Source organism: Neovison vison, chromosome 10 (assembly GCF_020171115.1).
Source record: "Neovison vison isolate M4711 chromosome 10, ASM_NN_V1, whole genome shotgun sequence".
NCBI lineage: Eukaryota > Metazoa > Chordata > Mammalia > Carnivora > Mustelidae > Neogale > Neogale vison.
Window position 1 is genome coordinate 25,046,321 of NC_058100.1, and position 17,580 is coordinate 25,063,900.

The following is a 17,580-nucleotide window of genomic DNA, read 5'->3' on the forward strand; positions in this document are numbered from 1 at the left end:
GAATCCCTCCTAAAGCACACTTCCCTCACATTGTTGGAAGCGTTTTTAACACAGAAAGAAAGTGCGGATCACCACTGGTCGTGATCATCCAATATGTGTTTGGGATGCCTAAGGGCCATAGCCTGCACTGTACTCACAGTACCTATTGTGCCCATAGTCTGTCCGTGTTCTATCATTATTCCTCAAAGGAGGAGACACTGTTATGAATGAGAATGCACTTTAAGTAGGATTCCTGAAAAGATACCTTACTAAGAATCACCTGTCATGGGCCTGTACGAGACAATTGATGATTGCTACACAAACAGGTCCTACAGTATCCAACATAGCACAGAATCATTCCTGTCGTGAGAACGTACAGTTGTACAGTTCCCTCGTACATTTGAAGTGTTTTGAGACGAGTTAGACACAGTGGAACATCACAGGTGTTGACCTTCCAGTATGTGTCATAGAGGCCTCTGTGCCATACCTGGCTTTCACTCTCAGGGCGCAACGTTCCGTCTGTCCGTGCTTGTTCTGTCTTCTTTCCTCCACTGGAAAGACACTGTGAGATGTGGGATTCCTCCTGAAGGAGATTCCCTTATACAGAACCTGCTATAGTTCAACGGAGAGACGTCATATACTAGAGCCCTATGTGAGCCTATTGTAGTTACCAAAGAGTCAGTCCCAAGAGCTTCCTTCTTTAACAGACGCAACACTGCAACGAATCCCTCCTAAATCACACTTCCCTCACAATGTTGGAAGCGTTTTTTACACAGAAAGAAAAGTGCGGATGACCACTTGTCGTGATCATCCGATATGTGTTTGGGATCCCTAAGCGCCATAGGCTGCACTTTACTCACAGTACCTAATGTGCCCATAGTCCGTCCGTGTTCTATCTTCATTCCTCAAAGGAGGAGACACTGTTATGAATGAGAACGCACTTTACGTAGGATCCCTGAAACGATACCGTCCTAAGAATCACCTGTGAATGTCCTGTATGAGACACTACATGATTGCTACACAGACAGGTCCTACAGTTTCCAACATAGCACAGACTCATTCCTGTCGTGAGAACGTACATTAGCATAATTCCCTCGTACATTTGATGTGTTTTGTGACGAGTTAGACACAGTGGAATATCACAGGTGTTGACCTTCCAGTATATGTCATAGAGGTCCACGTGCCATACCCTGTCCTTCACTCTCAGGGCACAACGTTCCCCCTGTCCGTCCTTGTTCTATCTTATTTCCTCCGCTGGAAAGACAGTGTGAGAAGTGGGATTCCGACTGAAGGAGTTTCCCTTAAACAGAACTTGCTATAGTCCAACGGATAGACGTCTGATACTAGAGCCCTATGTGCGCCTATTGCAGTGACTGCAGAGTCAGTCCCAAGAGCTTCCTTCTTTAACAGACGCAACACTGCAACGAATCCCTCCTAAAACACACTTCCCTCACAATGTTGGAAGCGTTTTTAACACAGAAAGAAAGTGCGGATCACCACTGGTCGTGATCATCCAATATGTGTTTGGGATGCCTAAGGGCCATAGCTTGCACTTTACTTACAGTACCTAATGTGCCCATAGTCCGTCCGTGTTCTATCATCATTCCTCAAAGGAGGAGACACTGTTGTGAATGAGAACGCACTTTTTTTTTTTTTTGTATTTGTTACAACCTTTTATTGTAGAATGTGACTTGAGCACTACATTTCTACTCACGGAACTTGTGGAGTTACTCCTCCAACAGCTTTACAACACGCTTAGGTAGGCGGAGAATGTCGCTACTCTAAACAATGCTATTCTTTGGAAAACAAGCCCTATACACAGTTACTCCCTTCCGGTTGGTTGAACTACTAGTATCTAGAGGCCTGGTACATGCATCTGGGAACTACAGGGCCAGAAGATTTAAAAATTAGATCCTATCGGGTGAGAGCTGTTTTAACCAACATTTCTCTTTAAAACATCAAGGTATAACTCGTAACACTTCAGTGACAGACAAAATTTGGTCTTACTAAGGAATCCGCTTGGTAGCTAAACAATTGAGACCACAGTTAACGTTAGGTTACGCACACCTCACAACAAAGTTCACCTTGTCCGGTTACGAGCCGGTGTGACACTAGGGAAGAAAAACTAGCTGGGCTTTAGCTGCTGCACGTCACAGTATCACACTCGAACACAAAGAAATCTTATCTTCCCCTTAAGTAGTTATTATCATGCCATACAGATCCTTAAAATGTTAACAAAAATAAAGAAAAACATCCTTGAAAATATATTATAAGAGGGAATGAAGATAAAGTATCGAATACATGTACAAGTCATTCTCGCCGCACCTAGTCAACCTCCTCCATGCACGACGTTCATCGTCACCTTCCAGGGGGTGGCATCTCCTCACTCACGGCCACAGTGCTGTCGTCAGCGGTGGGGTCGTCTTCATCAATACCGAGACCGAGCTTGATCATCCTGTAGATCCTGTTGGCATGCGTCTGCGGATCTTCCAGACTGAAGCCGGAGGACAGAAGTGCCGTCTCGTAGAGCAGGATGACCAGGTCTTTCACAGACTTGTCGTTCTTGTCGGCCTCGGCCTTCTGCCGTAAGGTCTCGATGATGGAGTGGTCGGGGTTGATCTCCAGGTGCTTCTTCGCGGCCATGTAGCCCATGGTGGAGTTATATCTCAAGGCCTGGGCCTTCATGATCCTCTTCATGTTTGCCATCCAGCCGTACGTGCTTGTCACAATGCAGCACGGGGAGGTCACCAGTCAGTTTGACACGACCACCTTCTCTACTTTCTTCTCTAAGATGTCCTTCATGATCTTGCACAGGTTTTCAAACTTTGTCTTTTTCTCTTCCTGTTTCTTTTGCTCTTCTTCGTCTTCTGGAAGTTCCAAGCCCTCTTTGGTCACAGACACCAACGTCTTCCCCTCAAACTCCTTCAGCTGCTGGACGCAATACTCGTCAATGGGCTCGATCATGTAGATCACTTCCAGGCCGTGCTTCCGAAGACGCTCCATGAAGGCCGAGTTCACTACCTGGTCCTTGGTCTCACCTGTTATGTAATAGATGTGCTTCTGGTTCTCCTTCTTTCTGGTGCAATAGTCCTTGAGAGACACCATCTCGTTGCCGGAGGCGGACGTGTAATAGCGCAACAGCTCCGAGAGCTTCTTCCGATTCTGGGAGTCCTCGTGGATGCCAAGCTTGATGTTTTTGGAGAACTGTTCGTAAAACTTTTTGTAGTTCTCTTTGTCTTCGGCCAGTTCGGTGAAGAGTTCTAAGCACTTTTTAACCAAGTTCTTTCTGATAACCTTTAAAATTTTGCTTTGCTGCAGCATCTCACAGGAAATATTTAGAGGAAGATCCTCAGAGTCCACCACACCTCTGATGAAATTCAGATACTCTGGGATGAGCTCCTCACAGTTATCCATGATGAAAACTCTGCGAACATACAACTTAATGTTGTTCTTTTTCTTTCTGTTCTCGAATAGGTCAAAGGGAGCACGTCTTGGCACAAAGAGAAGAGCTCGGAACTCCAACTGCCCTACCACTGAAAAATGCTTCACTGCCGGGTGGTCTTCCCAGTCATTGGTCAAACTCTTGTAGAATTCTCCATACTCTTCATTGGTAATATCATCGGGGTTTCGGGTCCAAATAGGCTTTGTCTTGTTCAATTCTTCCTGATCAATGTACTTCTCCTTGATCTTCTTTTTCTTCTTCTTGTCCCCATCTTTCTTCTCCTCCTCCTCTTCATTGGAACCAACGTCTTCTATCTCGGGTTTGTCATCAGATTCCTTCTCTTCCTTTTCTTTTTCCTCCTCTTTCTCTTCCTTTTCTTCAGCCTCATCATCGCTCACCTCTTTATCACGTTCCTTCTCCACGAACAGAGTGATGGGGTAGCCGATGAACTGGGAGTGCTTCTTCACGATCTCCTTTATCCTCCTCTCCTCCAGGTACTCCGTCTGGTCTTCTTTCAGGTGCAGAATAACTTTCGTTCCCCGACCCATAGGTTCGCCTGTGTCAGTGCGGACCGTGAATGAGCCCACTGCGGAGGACTCCCAGGCGTACTGCTCGTCATCATTGTGCTTTGTGATCACCGTCACCTTCTCGGCCACCAAGTAGGCTGAATAGAACCCGACCCCGAACTGGCCAATCATAGAAATATCTGCGCCCGCCTGCAGAGCTTCCATGAACGCTTTGGTCCCCGACTTGGCTATGGTGCCCAGGTTGTTGATCAGGTCGGCCTTGGTCATGCCGATCCAGGTATCCACGATGGTGAGGGTCCGGTCCTGCTTGTTCGGGATGGGGTTAATGTGCAGCTCCTTCCCCGAGTCGAGCTTGCTGGGGTTGGTCAGGCTCTCGTATCGGATTTTGTCCAGAGCGTCGGACGAGTCGGAGATCAGCTCCCGCAAGAAGATCTCCTTGTTCGAGTAGAAGGTGTTGATGATCAGTGACATCAACTGCGCGATCTCCGCCTGGAAGGAGATAGACTCCACCTCCTCCTCCTCCATCGGCTGGTCTTGGGTCTGGGTTTCCTCAGGCATCTTGGCTAAAGAACCGCATGGGCTCCGAGAGGACGCAGCACCCGGACACAGGAGCAACGGAGAACGCGCTTGAAGTAGGATCCCTGAAATGATACCTTCCTGAGAATAACCTGTCAGGTTACTGTAAGAAACACTTTATATTTGCTACACAGACAGGTCCTATAGTTTCCAACTTAGCACAGACTCATTCCAGTCATGAGAACGTACAGTAGCACAGTTCCCTCGTACATTTGAAGTGCTTTGAGATGAGTTAGAAACAGTAAACATCACAGGTGTTGACCTTCCAGTATGTGTCATAGAGGCCTAGGTGCCATACCCTGTCCTTCACTCTCAGGGAGCAACGTTCCCTCTGTCCGTCCTTGTTCTATCTTCTTTCCTCCCCTGGAAAGACACTGTGAGAAGTGGGATTCTGCCTGAAGGAATTTCCCTTAAACAGAACCTGCTATAGTCCAACGGATTGACTTCTTTTCTTTTTTTTATTTTTTTATTTTTTTTTCCCAATTTATTTATTTTCAGAAAAACAGTATTCATTATTTTTTCACCACACCCAGTGACCATGCAAGCTGTGCCCTCTATAATATCCACCACCTGGTACCCCAACCTCCCAACCCCCCGCCACTTCAAACCCCTCAGACTGTTTTTCAGATTCCATAGTCTCTCATGGTTCACCTCCCCTTCCAATTTACCCAAATTCCCTACTACTCTCTAACACCCCTTGTCCTCCATGCTATTGGTTATGCTCCACAAATGAGTGAAACCATATGATAATTGACTCTCTCTGCTTGACTGATTTCACTCAGCATAATCTCTTCCAGTCCCGTCCATGTTGCTACAAAAGTTGGATATTCGTCCTTTCTGATGGAGGCATAATACTCCATATTGTATATGGACCACATCTTCCTTATCCATTCATCCGTTGAAGGGCATCTTGGTTCTTTCCATAGTTTGTCGACTGTGGCCATTGCTGCTATAAACATTGGGGTACAGATGTCCCTTCTTTTCACGACATCTGTATCTTTGGGGTAAATACCCAGGAGTGCAATTGCAGGGTCGTAGGGAAGCTCTATTTTTAATTTCTTGAGGAATCTCCACACTGTTCTCCAAAGAGGCTGCACCAACTTGCATTCCCACCAACAGTGTAAGAGGGTTCCCCTTTCTCCACATCCTCTCCAACACATGTTGTTTCCTGTTTCGTTAATTTTGGCCATTCTAACTGGTGTAAGGTGATATCTCAATGTGGTTTTAATTTGAATCTCCCTGAGGGCTAATGATGATGAGCATTTTTTCATGTGTCTGATAGCCATTTGTATTTCTTGATTGGAGAAGTGTCTGTTCATATCTTCTGCCCATTTTTTGATGTGTTTGTCTGATTCGTGTGGGTTGAGTTTGAGGAGTTCATTATAGATCCTGGATATCAATCTTTTGTCTGTACTGTCATTTGCAAATATCTTCTCCCATTCCGTGGGTTGCCTCTTTGTTTTTTTGACTGTTTCCTTTGCTGTGCAGAAGCTTTTGATTTTGATGAAGTCCCAGAAGTCTATTTTCGCTTTTGTTTCCTTTGCCTTTGGAGACGTATCTTGAAAGAAGTTGCTGTGGCTGATATCGAACAGATTACTGCCTATGTTCTCCTCTAAGATTCTGATAGATTCCTGTCTCACGTTGAGGTCTTTTATCCATTTTGAGTTGATCTTTGTGTACGGTGTAAGAGAATGGTCGAGTTTCATTCTTCTACATATAGCTGTCCAGCATTCCCAGCACCATTTATTGAAGAGACTGTCTTTTTTCCACTGTATATTTTTTCCTGTTTTGTCGAAGATTAATTGACCATAGAGTTGAGGGTCCATATCAGGGCTCTCTACTCTGTTCCACTGGTCTATGTGTCTGTTTTTATGCCAGTACCATGCTGTCTTGGTGATCACAGCTTTGTAATAAAGCTTGAAATCAGGTAAGGTGATGCTGGCAGCTTTATTTTTGTTTTTCAACGTTTCCTTTGCGATTCGGGGTCTCTTCTGATTCCATACAAATTTTTGGATTATTTGCTCCAGCTCTTTGAAGAATGCCGGTGGAATTTTGATCGGAATGGCATTAAAAGTATAGATTGCTCTAGGCAGTATAGACATTTTAACGATGTTTATTCTTCCGATCCAAGAGCATGGAATGGTCTTCCATCTTTTTGTGTCTTCTTCAATTTCTTTCATGAGTGTTCTATAGTTCCTCAAGTATAGATCCTTTACCTCTTTAGTTAGGTTTATTCCCAGGTATCTTATGGTTCTTGGTGCTATAGTAAATGGAATCGATTCTCTAATTTCCCTTTCTGTATTTTCCTTGTTAGTGTATAAGAAAGCCACTGATTTCTGCACATTGACTTTGTATCCTGCCACGCTGCTGAATTGCTGTATGAGTTCTAGTAGTTTGGGGGTGGAGTCTTTTGGGTTTTCCATATAAAGAATCATGTCATCTGCGAAGAGAGAGAGTTTGACTTCTTCATTACCAATTTGGATACCTTTTATTTCTCTCTGTTGTCTGATTGCTGTTGCTAGGACTTCTAATACTATGTTGAACAAGAGTGGTGAAAGTGGGCATCCTTGTCTTGTTCCTGATCTCAACGGGAAGGCTGCAAGCTTTTTCCCATTGAGGATGATATTTTCTGTGGGTCTTTCATAGATAGATTTGATGAGGTTCAGGAATGTTCCCTCTATCCCTATACTTTGAAGCGTTTTAATCAGGAACGGATGTTGGATTTTGTCAAATGCTTTTTCTGCATCAATTGAGAGGACCATGTGGTTCTTCTCTCTTCTCCTATTAATTTGTTGTATCACATTGATTGATTTACGAATGTTGAACCATCCTTGTAGCCCAGGGATGAATCCCACCTGATCATGGTGGATAATCTTTTTAATGTGTTGTTGGATCCTGTTGGCTAGGATCTTGTTGAGAATCTTAGCATCCATATTCATCAGTGATATTGGTCTGAAATTCTCCTTTTTGGTATGGTCCTTGCCTGGTTTGGGAATCAGGGTAATGCTGGCTTCATAGAAAGAGTCTGGAAGTTTTCCTTCTGCTTCAAGTTTTTGAAACAGCTTCAGGAGAATAGGTGTTATTTCTTCTTGGAAGGTTTGGTAGAATTCCCCAGGGAATCCGTCAGGTCCTGGGCTCTTGTTTTTTGGGAGATTTTTGATCACTGCTTCAATCTCGTTATTAGATATCGGTCTATTCAGGTTGTCGATTTCTTCCTGGTTCAATTTTGGTAGTTTATATTTTTCCAGGAATGCATCCATTTCATCTAGGTTGCTAAGCTTATTGGCATATAACTGTTCGTAGTAACTTCTGATGATTGTTTCTACTTCCTTGGTGTTAGTTGTGATCTCTCCCCTTTCATTCATAATTTTATGAATTTGGGATTTCTCTCTTTTCTTTTGGATTAGTGTAGCCAGTGGCTTATCGATCTTATTGATTCTTTCAAAAAACCAGCTTCTAGTTTCATTGATACGTTCTACTGTATCTCTGGTTTCTCCCTCATTGATCTCAGCTCTAATATTGATGATTTCCCTTCTTATGTGTGGAGTTGGTTTGATTTGTTGTTGATCCTCCAGTTCTTTAAGGTGTAGAGACAGCTGGTGTGTTCTGGATTTTTCAATTTTTTTGAGCAAGGCTTGGATGGCTATATATTTTCCCCTTAGTACCGCCTTTGCTGTATCCCATAGGTTTTGGACCGAAGTGTCTTCATTCTCATTGGTTTCCATGAATTGTTTCAGTTCTTCTTTGATCTCCTGGTTGATCCAAGCATTCTTAAGCAAGGTGGTCTTTAGCTTCCAGGTGTTTGAGTTCCTTCGGAACTTTTCCTTGTGATTGAGCTCCAGTTTCAAAGCATTGTGATCTGAGAATATGCAGGGTATAATCTCAGTCTTTTGGTATCGGCTGAGTCCTGATTTGTGACCCAGTATGTGGTCTATTCTGGAGAAGGTTCCATGTGCACTTGAGAAGAATGAGTATTCTGCTGTTATAGGGTGGAATGTTCTGTATATATCTATGAGGTCCATCTGGTCCAATGTGTCGTTCAATGCTCTTGTTTCTTTATTGATTTTCTGCTTCGATGATCTGTCTAATTCTGAAAGAGGCGTGTTAAGATCACCTACGATTAGTGTATTCATATCAATATGACTCTTTATCTTGATTGACAGTTTTCTTAAGTCATTGGCTGCTCCCATATTGGGAGCATAGATATTTACAATTGTTAGATCATCTTGGTGGATAGTCCCTTTAAGGATTATGTAGTGTCCTTCTGTATCTCTGATTACAGTCTTTAGTTTGAAGTCTAATTTATCTGATATGAGAATCGCTACCCCAGCCTTCTTTTGAGTCCCATTGGCATGAAAGATGCTTCTCCACCCCTTCACTTTCAGTCTGCGTGTATCTTTAGGTTCAAAATGGGTCTCTTGTAGATAGCATATGGATGGGTCCTGTCGTTTTATCCAATCTGCAACCCTGTGCCGTTTTATGGGTGCATTTAGGCCATTCACATTGAGAGTGATTATTGATAGATACGTTTTTATTGACATCGAGTTACCTTTGAAGTCTTTCTTTCTGTAGACTGTCTCTATATTTCTGTTCAATGCTATTCTTGGTATTTTTCCTCTTTTATAGAACCCCCCTTAATATTTCCTGCAGTATCGGCTTGGTGGTTGCATAGTCTTTTAAGTCTTGCCGGTCTTGGAAACTCTTTATCTCTCCATCCATTTTGAATGTCAGTCTTGCTGGATAAAGTATTCTTGGCTGCATGTTCATCTCATTTAGTGCCCTGAATATATCTTGCCAGCCTCTTCTGGCTTGCCAGGTCTCTGTGGACAGGTCTGACGTTATTCTGATGGGCTTCCCTCTGTAAGTAAGGAGCCTCTTTGCCCTGGCAGCTTTCAAGAGATTATACCTACAATTATAATTTCTCAGTTTGACTATCAGTTGTCGTGATGTTTTTTTGGAGTGTATAATCTTGGGTGGAGACCGTTCAGCCTCTAGTACATGAACGCTGGTTTCATTCGCGAGATTCGGAAAGTTTTCATGAAGGACTTGTTCCACGACATCTTCTAGACTTCTTTCTTTCTCCTCCCCTTCAGGAATTCCAATAATTCTGACGTTGGAACGCTTCATGGCATCACTTATTTCCCTAATTCTGCTTTCGTGGGATCTAAGCTGTTTGTTCCAGGCTTCCTCCTGATCCTTTCTCTCTATCTGTTTGTCTTCCAGATCACTAATTCTATCTTCTTTCTCAGTTACCCTAGCTTTGAGAGAGTTTAGATTGGATTGGAACTCATTGAGAGCATTGTGGACCTCCTCCCTGGTAGCTTTAAGCTCCGCCCTAACATTGTGAACATCCTGTCTGGTCGCTTCCAGTTCGGCTCTAATCAATTCTGTTTGGTCATCCATGGCTTTCTCCAACCTAGCTATTGCCTGGATAATTGTTAGCCTGAATTCTCTTTCCGACATATTGTCTATGTTGATAGCCGTTAGCTCTGTTGCGGAAGGTCCATCCTCTGTATTTTTCTTCTGTTGGGCATTCCTCCTCCTAGTCATTTTGGTGGGAGAAGACTGAACAGATGTAGCTGGATGTATCAACTCTGGTGCAGTCAAGGTGCACCCTGGAACACTTCCTGATCTCCGTCTCAGAAGCCTCAGTCTGGGTGCAGAAGCTGAATAAATTCCCCCTTGGACGCTGGCAGTGCAGGTTCCAAGTTAAAGACCCTGGGGGCGCAGGATCTTTTGCTCGTCCCCAAAGCCAAGGCAGTGGCGGCTGTCTGGGAGCTCCTGACCGCCAGAGAGGTTCCAAGCAGCGATCGCACACTGAGATTTTGCCGCTGGCCGGGGCTGGGAGTGCCCGGCTTGCGCGCACCTCTTTTCAGAGGCGGCTGTGGGTCGGGCGCGCGTCTGGGGCACTGAGAACGGGGCGCTGGTCCGTAAGCCGCAGGCTGGGCTTTTGCGCGCCTCTGTCCAGGGAAGAGTTTCGCGGGCGCGCGGCTTAGACTTTGAAACAATGGCCCGGGTCAAGAAGCGCCCCAGGGCCTTAGAAACCCAGGAGAGCTGGAGCGACGTGCACGCGCATCTCAAGCTTTGTGGTAGGGCTAGCGCGCGTTCTGCAGACCGGCTCACATCCCCCCACAGGAGCCGGAACCCCGCGCTCTGGGGCACGCTGGCGGCTTAGGGACCAGGAGCCGGTTTCCCCGCCGCACTCTCTCCTCCTCCGCGCCGGGGAGGCCGTCTGTGACCGGGGACTCAAGCCCCTGTCCCTAGCCGCCCCGATTCCCACAATTTGCCCCCGCGATCCTTTGCTCTTTTGGAGTGCTTTCAACCAGTCTCTGAGTTAATGCTGGTCCCCAGACGCAGGGCACTCTCGCTCGTATCAGGGTATTACTTTTGCACCGGTCGCCTCTGGTGGCTCCCTCCCCCTTTTGTTTATCTTCCGATATCAGTCCGCTGTTCCCATTCCGCTTTACCTGCTCACTGGCGTCTTCTGCCCCTGTAGAGATCCAGACGTGTATAATTCTGATCTCAGGCTGATTTCATGGTTGATCAGAGTTCTTTGGTAGGTAATCAGCTCACTTTGGGGTACCAGCTGAAAAGACGCCTCTTCCTAGTACCCCGCCATCTTGTCCCCAACGGATTGACTTCTGATACTAGAGCCCTATGTGCGCCTATTGCAGTTACCGCAGAGTCAGTCCCCAGAGCTTCCTTCCTTAACAGATGCAACAGTGCAACAAATCCCTCCTAAAGAATACTTCCCTCACAATGTTGGAAGCGTTTTTATCACAGAAAGAAAGTGCGGATCACCACTGGTCGTGATCATGCAATATGTCTTTGGGATGGCTAAGCGCCATAGCCTGCATTTACTCACAGTACCTAATGTGCCCATAGTTTGTCCGTGATCTATCAACATTCCTCAAAGGAGGAGACATTGTTATGAATGAGAACGCACTTTAAGTAGGATCCCTGAAAAGATACCTTCCTAAGAATCTCCTGTCATAGTCCTGTACGAGACACTTTATGATTGCTACATAGACAGGTCCTACATTTTCCAACGTAGCCAAGACTCATTCCTGTCGAAAGTACGTACAGTCGCACAGTTCACTCATACATTTGAAGTGTTTTGAGACGAGTTAGATACAGAGGAACATCACAGGTGTTGACTTTCCAGTGTGTGTCATTGGGGCCTAAGTGCCATACCCTGTCTTTCATTCTCAGGGCGCAATGTCCCCTCTGTCTGTAGTTGTTCTATCTCCTTTCCACCGCTGAGAGGACAATGTGAGAAGTGCGATTCCGCCTGAAGGAGTTCCTCTAAAACAGAACTTGTTATAGTCCAAGGGATAGACGTCTGATAGTACAGCCTTATCTGCGCCTATTGCAGTTACCACAGAGTCAGTCCCAAGAGCTTCCTTCTTTAACAGACGAAACACTACAACGAATCCTTCCTAAAGCACACTTCCCTCACAATGTTGGAAGCGTTTTAAACAGAGAAAGAATGTGCGGATCACCACTGCTCGTGATCATCCAATATGTGTTTGGGATGCCTAAGCGCAATAGCCTGCAATTTACTCACAATACCTAATGTGACCATAGTCCGTCCGTGTTATATCATCATTCCTCAAAGGAGGAGACACTGTTTTGAATGAGAACGCACTTTAAGTAGGATCCCTGTAAAGATACCTTCCTAAGAATCACCTGTCAGGGACCTGTACGAGACACTTTATGATTGCTATACAGATAGGTCCTACAGTTTCCAACTTAGCACAGATTCATTCCTGTCGTGAGAACGTACATTAGCATAGTTCCCGCGTACATTTGAAGTGTTTTTTTTTTTAAATATTTTATTTATTTATTTGAGAGAAAGAAATCACAAGTAGATGGAGTGGCAGGCAGAGAGAGAGAGGGAAGCAGGCTCCCTGCTGAGCATAGAGTCCGATGCGGGACTCGATCCCAGGACCCTGAGATCATGACCTGAGCCGAAGGCAGGGGCTTAACACAATGAGCCAACCAGGCGCCCAATTGAAGTGTTTTGAGAAGAGTTAGACACAGTAGAACATCACAGGTGTTGAACTTCCAGTAGGTGTCATAAAGGCCCACGTGACACACCCAGTAATTCACTCTCAGGGCGCAACGTTCCGTCTGTCCGTCCTTGTTCTATCTTCTTTCCTCCGCTGGAAAGACACTGTGAGAAGTGGGATTCCGCCTATAGGAGTTTCCCTTAAACAGAACTTGCTATAGTCCAACGGATAGACCTCTGATACTACGGCCCTATGTGCGCCTATTGCAGTTACCGCAGAGTCAGTCCCCAGAGCTTCCTTCTTTAACAGATGCAACACTGCCACGAACCCCTCCTAAAGCACCCTTCCCTCACAATGCTGGATCCTTTTTATCACAGAAAGAAAGTGCGGATCACCACTGGTCGTGATCATCCAATATGTATTTGGGATGGCTAAGCGCCATAGCCTGCACTTTACTCACAGTACCAAATGTGACCATAGTTTGTCCGTTTTCTATCATCACTCCTCAAAGGAGGAGACACTGTTATGAATGAGAATGCACTGTAAGTAAGATTCCTGTAAGGATACCTTACTAAGAATCACCTGTCAGGGACCTGTACGAGACAATTTATGATTGCTACACAAACAGGTCCTACAGTTTCCAACTTAGCACAGACCCATTCCTGTCGTGAGAACGTAAAGTAGCACAGTTCCCTCGAAAATTTGAAGTGCTTTGAGAAGAGTTAGACACAGTGGAACATCACAGCGGTTGACTTTCCAGTATGTGTCATAGAGGCCTATGTGCCATACCCTGTCCTTCACTCTCAGGGCGCAACGTTCCCTCTGTCCGTAGTTGTTCTATCTCCTTTCCTCCACTGAAAAGACACTGTGAGAAGTGCGAATCTGCCTGAAGGAGTTTCCCTTAAACAGAACTTGCTAAAGTCCAATGGATAGACGTCTGATAATAGAGCCCTATGTGCGCCTATTGCAGTTACTGCAGAGTCAGTCCCAGAAACTTCTTTCTTTAACAGACGCAACACTGCAACGAATCGCTCCTAAATCACACTTCCCTCACAATGTTGGAAGTGTTTTTAACACAGAAAGAAAGTGCGGATCACCACTGGTCGTGATCATCCTATATGTGTTTGGGATCCTAAGCGCCATAGGCTGCACTTTCCTCATAGTACCTAATGTGCCCATAGTCCGTCCATGTTCTATCATCATTTCACAAAGGAGGAGACACTGTTGTGAATGAGAACACACTTTAAGTAGGATCCCTGAAACGATACCTTCCTAAGAATCACCCGTGAGTGTCCTGTATGAGACACTTTATGATTGCTACACAGACAGGTCCTATAGTTTCCAACATAGCACAGACTCATTCCTGTCGTGAGAACGTACATTAGCACAGTTCCCTCGTACATTTGAAGTGTTTTGAGATGAGTTAGACACAGTGAAACATCACAGGTGTTGACCTTCCAGTATGTGTCATAGAGGCCCACGTGCCTTACCCTGTCCTTCACTCTCAGGGTGCAATGTTCCGTCTTTCCGTCCTTGTTCTATCTTCTTTCCTCCTCTAGAAAGACTCTGTGAGAAGTGGGATTCCGCCTATAGGAGTTTCCCTTAAACAGACCTTGCTATTGTCCAATGGATAGACCTCTGATCCTAGAGCCCTATGTGCGCCTATTGCAGTTACCGCAGAGTCATTCCCAAGAGCTTCCTTCTTTAACAGATGCAACACTGCGAAGAACCCCTCCTAAAGCACCCTTCGCTCACAATGCTGGATCGTTTTTATCACAGAAAGAAAGTGCGGATCACCACTGGTCGTGATCATCCAATATGTTTTTGGAATGGCTAAGCGCCATAGCCTGCACTTTACTCACAATACCAAATGTGACCATAGTTTGTCTGTTTTCTATCATCACTCCTCAAAGGAGGAGACACTGTTATGAATGAGAATGCACTTTAAGTAGGATTCCTGTAAGGATACCTTACTAAAAATCACCTGTCAGGGACCTGTACGAGACAATTTATGATTGCTACACAGACAGGTCCTACAGTTTCCAACTTAACACAGACTCATTCCTGTCGTGAGAACGTACAGTAGCACAGTTCCCTCGAAAATTTGAAGTGCTTTGAGAAGAGTTAGACACAGTGGAACATCACAGCGGTTGACTTTCCAGTATGTGTCATAGAGGCCTATGTGCCATACCCTGTCCTTCACTCTCAGGGCGCAACGTTCCCTCTGTCCGTCCTTGTTCTATCTTCTTTCCTCCGCTAAAAAGACACTGTGAGAAGTGCGATTCAGCCTGAATGGGTTTCCCTTATACAGAACTTGCTATAGTCCAACAGATAGACGTCTGATACTAGAGCCCTCTGTGCGCCTCTTGCAGTTACCGCAGAGTCAATCCCAAGAGCTTCCTTCTTTAACAGACGCAACACTGCAACGAATCCGTTCTAAACCACACTTCCCTCCCAATGTTGGAAGCGTTATTAACACAGAATAAAAGTGTGGATCACCACTGGTCGTGATCATCCAATACGTGTTTGGGATGCTAAGCGCCATATCCTGCACTTTACTCACAGTACCTAATGTGCCCATAGTCCGTCCGTGTTCTATCATCATTCCTCAAAGGAGGAGACACTGTTATGAATTAGAACGCACTTTAAGTAGGATTCCTGAAAAGATACCTTCCTAAGAATCACCTGTTAGGGTCCTGTACGAGACACTTTATGATTTCTACACAGACAGTTCCTTCAGTTTCCAACATAGCACAGAATCATTCCTGTCGTGAGAACGTACATTAGCACAGTTACCTCGTACATGTGCAGTGTTATGAGACGAGTTAGACACAGTGAAACACCACAGGTGTTGACCTTGCAGTGTGTGTCATAGAGGCCTATGTGCCATACCCTGTCCTTTACTCTCAGGGCGGAAAGTTCCCTCTGTCCTTCCTTGTTCTATCTTCTTTATCCGCTGAAAAGACACTGTGAGAAGTGCGATTCAGCCTGATTGAGTTTCCTTATACAGAACTTGCTATAGTCCAACAGATAGACGTCTGATACTAGAGCCCTCTGTGCGCCTCTTGCAGTTACCGCAGAGTCAATCCCAAGAGCTTCCTTCTTTAACAGACGCAACACTGCAACGAATCCCTCCTAAACCACACTTCGCTCCCAATGTTGGAAGCGTTTTTAACAAAGAAGAAAGTCCGGGTCTCCACTGGTCGTGATCATCCAATACGTGTTTGGGATGCTAAGCGCCAGAACCATGCACGTTACTCACAGTACCGAATGTGCCCATAGTCCGTCCGTGTTCTATCATCATTCCTCAAAGGAGTAGACACTTTTATAAATGAGAACGCACTTTAATTTGGATCCCTGGAAAGATACCTTCCTGAGAATCACCTGTCAGCGTCCTGTACGAGACACTTTATGATTGCTACACAGATAGGTCCTTCAGTTTCCAGGTTCCAAATTAACACAGACTCATTCCTGTCATGAGAACGTACAGTAGCACAGTTTCCTCGTACATTAGATGTGTTTTGAAGCAAGTTAGACACAGTGAAACATCACAGGTGTTGACCTTCCAGTATGTGTCATAGAGGCCTATGTGCCATACCCTGTCCTCACTCTCAGGGTGCAACGTTACCTCTGTCCGTCTTTGTTCTATCTTCATTACACCGCTGATGAGACACTGTGAGAAGTGTGATTCAGCCTGAATGAGTTTCCCTTATACAAAACTTGCTATAGACCAACAGATAGACGTCTGATACTAGAGCCCTATGTGCGCCTCTTGCAATTACCGCAGAGTCAATCCCAAGAGCTACCTTCTTTAAAAGACGCAACACTACAACGAATCCCTCCTAAACCACACTTCGCTCACAATGTTGGAAGCGTTTTAACAAAGAAAGAAAGTGCGTATCATAACTGGTCGTGATCATCCAATACGTGATTGGGATGCTAAGCGCCAGAGCCTGCACTTTACTCACAAAACCTAATGTGCCCATAATCCGTCCGTGTTCTATCATCATTCCCAAAGGAGTAGACACTGTTATGAATAAAAACGCACTTTAAGTAGGATCTCTGTAAAGATACCTTCCTAAGAATCACCTGTCAGATTCCTTTACGAGACACTTTATGATTGGTACACAGACAGGTCCTTCAGTTTCCAAATTAGCACAGACTCATACCTGTCGTGAGAACGTACAGTAGCACATTTCCCTCGTACATTTGAAGTGTTTTGAGACGAGTTAGACACAGTGGAACTTCACAGGTGTTGACCTTCCAGTATGTTTCATAGAGGCCTATGTGTCATACCCTGTTTTTCACTCTCAGGGAGCAACGTTCCCTCTGTCAGTCCTTGTTCTATCTTCTTTCCTCCGCTGAAAAGACACTGTGAGAAGTGGGATTCCGCCTGAAGGAGTTTCCCTTAAACAGAACTTGTATAGTCCAACGGATAGACGTCTGATACTAGAGCCGTATATACGCCTATTGCAGTTACCCCAGACTACGTCCCAAGAGCTTCCATTTTTAACAGACGCAACACTGCAACGAATCCCTCCTAAACCACACTTCGCTCACAATTTTGGAAGCATTTTTCACAAATAAAGAAAGTGCGGATCACCATGGGTCGTGATCATCCAATATGTGTTTGGGATGCTAAGCGCCATAGCCTGCACTTTACTCACAGTACCTAATGTGCCCATACTCTGTCCGTGTTCTATCATCATTCCGTGAAGGAAGAGACACTGTTATGAATGAGAACACACTTTAAGTAGGATCCCTGAAAAGATACCTTCCTAAGAATCACCTCTCAGGGTCCTGTACGTGACACTTTATGATTGCTACACAGACAGGTCCTTCATTTCCAAATTAGCACAGACTCATTCCCGTCGTGAGAATGTACAGTAGCACAGTTCCCTCGTACATGTGAAGTGTTTTCAGACAAGTTAGACACAGTGAAACATCACAGGTGTTGACCTTCCAGTATGTGTCATAGAGGCCTACGTGCCATACCCTGTTCTTCACTCTCAGGGCGGAAAGTTCCCTTTGTCCTTCCTTGTTC

The 17,580-nt window shown here is 45.1% G+C and overlaps 1 protein-coding gene across 1 annotated transcript; it reads right to left on the reverse strand.

Moving 5' to 3' along the window:
- Positions 1 to 2,704: 2,704 nt before the first annotated feature.
- LOC122918447 (heat shock protein HSP 90-alpha-like) lies at positions 2,705 to 4,511 on the reverse strand. The gene has a single exon (XM_044266874.1). It carries the CDS (start codon positions 4,504 to 4,506, stop codon positions 2,731 to 2,733), a length of 1,776 nt encoding a protein of 591 aa, XP_044122809.1. The 5' UTR covers positions 4,507 to 4,511; the 3' UTR covers positions 2,705 to 2,730.
- Positions 4,512 to 17,580: the final 13,069 nt, after the last annotated feature.